This window comes from Fusarium tjaetaba (assembly GCF_013396195.1).
Source record: "Fusarium tjaetaba strain NRRL 66243 chromosome Unknown NRRL66243_c0000621, whole genome shotgun sequence".
NCBI classification, from domain to species: Eukaryota; Fungi; Ascomycota; class Sordariomycetes; order Hypocreales; family Nectriaceae; genus Fusarium; species Fusarium tjaetaba.
Window position 1 is genome coordinate 1 of NW_023501817.1, and position 2,713 is coordinate 2,713.

Here is a 2,713-nt window from a genome sequence, read left to right on the forward strand (position 1 = left end):
ACACACACACACACAATTGCACACGACAGACACATATACTTTGTTTACCCTCCGTCTATAGTAATAATACATGCCTCTGTTCCAAGACGATGCTTTGCTGCCCTGCTATAGTTTATCGGCATTTTCACTTCCAACTCCCCCTATTGACGATTCCTTCGCCATGACAACAAGAAAAAGATAAAAAAAAAAGTAACGTAGCAGATACATGAATAACTCCCATCGTCTTCCCGTGAGCCTGTGCGGCTCTAAAGTCTTGCGTTTGATATTACAAGCGTTGCCAGTTGACGCTGTCGACCTCCCTCACTCCATCATACCATCAGCAATCGCTAACCTTTGCTTCGCCGTCTTGGCTCGCTTTGTCCCCTTTCTACCCTTCTTGCCTTTGCTGTCGCTGTCGCCAGGTGTGGCTGCGGTAGCTGGTGTTGCTGTACCAGATAGGCCTTTGGATCCATCGTCAAAGTTACCCTCGCCTGAAATGTGTTAGCTCGGAATTCAAGGCCTTACTTAGACTGTTTTGCTCACCTTCATGATACATCTCATCCAAACTAGCCGTGTTCTCGGCCTTGCGTCGCTTGCCACCCTNNNNGCGCCACCACCCTGGATGACGACACGTTGAACCTCTTCCTTCTGCATTGCTCTCTTACGAATGCGCTCTTCGATTGTGCCGCGCGTGATGAGACGATAGACTGTGACCTGCTTGGTCTGACCCAGACGATGCGCTCGATCCATGGCTTGCGAATCGATTGTGGGGTTCCAATCGGAGTCGTAGAAGATCACAGTATCGGCTGAGGTAAGGTTGATACCAAGACCACCAGCGCGAGTAGACAGAAGGAAAATGAAGATCTCGGGACGGGTCTGGAAGTCGTGCACGGTGTCTCGTCGATCTTCCAGCTTAGTAGAACCATCCAGTCGGCAGTACTTGTAGTTGCGGTAAGTCAAGTACTCTTCCATCATGTCGATCATGCGAGTCATCTGGAAGTAGAGAAGTACACGATGGCCCTCGCTCTTGAGTTTGAACAGCAGTTCATCAAGCTTAGCCAGCTTGCCACTGTCAGTAACAAAGCGCCGCATAGAAGGAACAGAGATGTTGGTGAAGCCCTTCTTCTCATGATCAGGCTTAGGCAGCATCTCACGAGTAGGCCATAACTCCATGGGAAGCTTCTTCTCCACGAGAGCCTTCTCCTCAAAGAAGGTAGGGCCATAGAGGATCTTGCGAATTGGTGCGTTAAACAAGGCTTCGCTACGTTCGGCCTCAGAGCCCCAACTGCGGCAAGACACCTGGATTGGAGGTGCTGAAGCGCGAGGTCTACCAGCAGGTTCCAGGCGGCCGAGACCAGACTCATTATAGTCTGCTTGAGCGACGTTCATCAACTGGGTCAAGACACCTTCACTAGTAATGTCCGCCAGGGGCTTTCGGTTCTGTCGCGCCTGGATCTGGAAAAGGGCATGAGCGGGAGTGTAGTTCTGATCCTCAGTATCAGTGTAGGCAACATTCATGTATCCAAGTCTGTCGCGTTTCTGGAGCTCCTTGGCAGCTCGGACAATCAAGCTTTGGTGCGTAGCCTCATAAGCCTCGTAGGGAGAGGTGTCAGCAAACCTAAGCCATGAGAATGCCTTTGATCCATCACAGCTCTCGCGGATGTTGTCTGGGCTCCAGACATTCATCATGTGGTTCAGTGCCCGGTTCTTCCAGCCTGCAACCTGACTATCCGGGCCTGCCTTATTGATTCGGCCTCCATTTCTCCAGATAAGGCGAGGAAGCTCGTATTCGATCAAGTTGCGACTAGAATAACCCACGGCAACTTCGCTACCCTCGCGGACAAACGACGCGGTCTCAGCAAAGTAGGCGCAAGCAAATGGCGAGTTGACCTCAGCGCGCTCGAAGAGATCAGGATGGTTACAGACCTTTCGGAACTGCATGACCAAGTTCATCAGTGTACCTGAATCCTGGTCGTCGCCCATGGTAGCCTTTTCGACGAGGTCCATAATGTTAATCTGGTTTCGAAGATTACTGTAATACGCGCGTTGTCTGTAAGTGAGATCACAGAAGATATCCATCTCAATCTTGTCACCAAGCTCCTTCTGCACATGCTTCTTGACACGACGAAGCATGAAAGGCTTGAGAATCATGTGCAGACGCTTGAGCTGGTCCTCATTGAGCTTGGTATTACTTTGTGCATGAGACTCAATATCCTTGGAGAACCATTCGCTGAACTCGTCGTGTGAGTCGAAGAGCGATGGCATGATGAAATGCAGAAGTGCCCAAAGTTCTTGCATGTTGTTCTGGATGGGTGTACCAGTGAGAAGCAAGCGGTTTCGGCAGTGGAAGTTGAGCAATGCCTTCCATCGAGAACTTTGAGAGCTCTTGATGGCTTGAGCTTCATCAAGAATCATGTATTGCCATCTCATCTTCTGGAAGTAGGCCACATCAGAGACAACCAGCTGATACGAAGTAACACAGACGTGGAAAGGAGCGTCCTTTCGGTATGTCGTATGCTTACGATCCCAGAACTTTCGGAGAACCTTTCGATCATTGGCGCCGCCCCAGTAGGGTAGAATCTTGAACTCGGGGACGAACTTGGCGATTTCCTGCTGCCAGTTGTGGAGAGTAGAAGCAGGAGCAACAACAAGGAAGGGTCCCCAGATATCGTGCTTCTCAGCAAGGTAAGCCATGACGGAGATGGACTGGACAGTCTTTCCGAGACCCATTTCG

General features: G+C 50.5%; 1 protein-coding gene across 1 annotated transcript; it reads right to left on the reverse strand.

Annotated features, from left to right (window-relative positions):
* Positions 1 to 300: 300 nt before the first annotated feature.
* Positions 301 to 2,673, reverse strand: FTJAE_14219 (DNA helicase INO80; the record flags this gene model as incomplete). Its single annotated transcript, XM_037347430.1, has 3 exons — positions 301 to 470; positions 523 to 597; positions 645 to 2,673. 3 exons carry the CDS (start codon positions 2,671 to 2,673, stop codon positions 301 to 303), a joined length of 2,274 nt encoding a protein of 757 aa, XP_037198773.1.
* Positions 2,674 to 2,713: the final 40 nt, after the last annotated feature.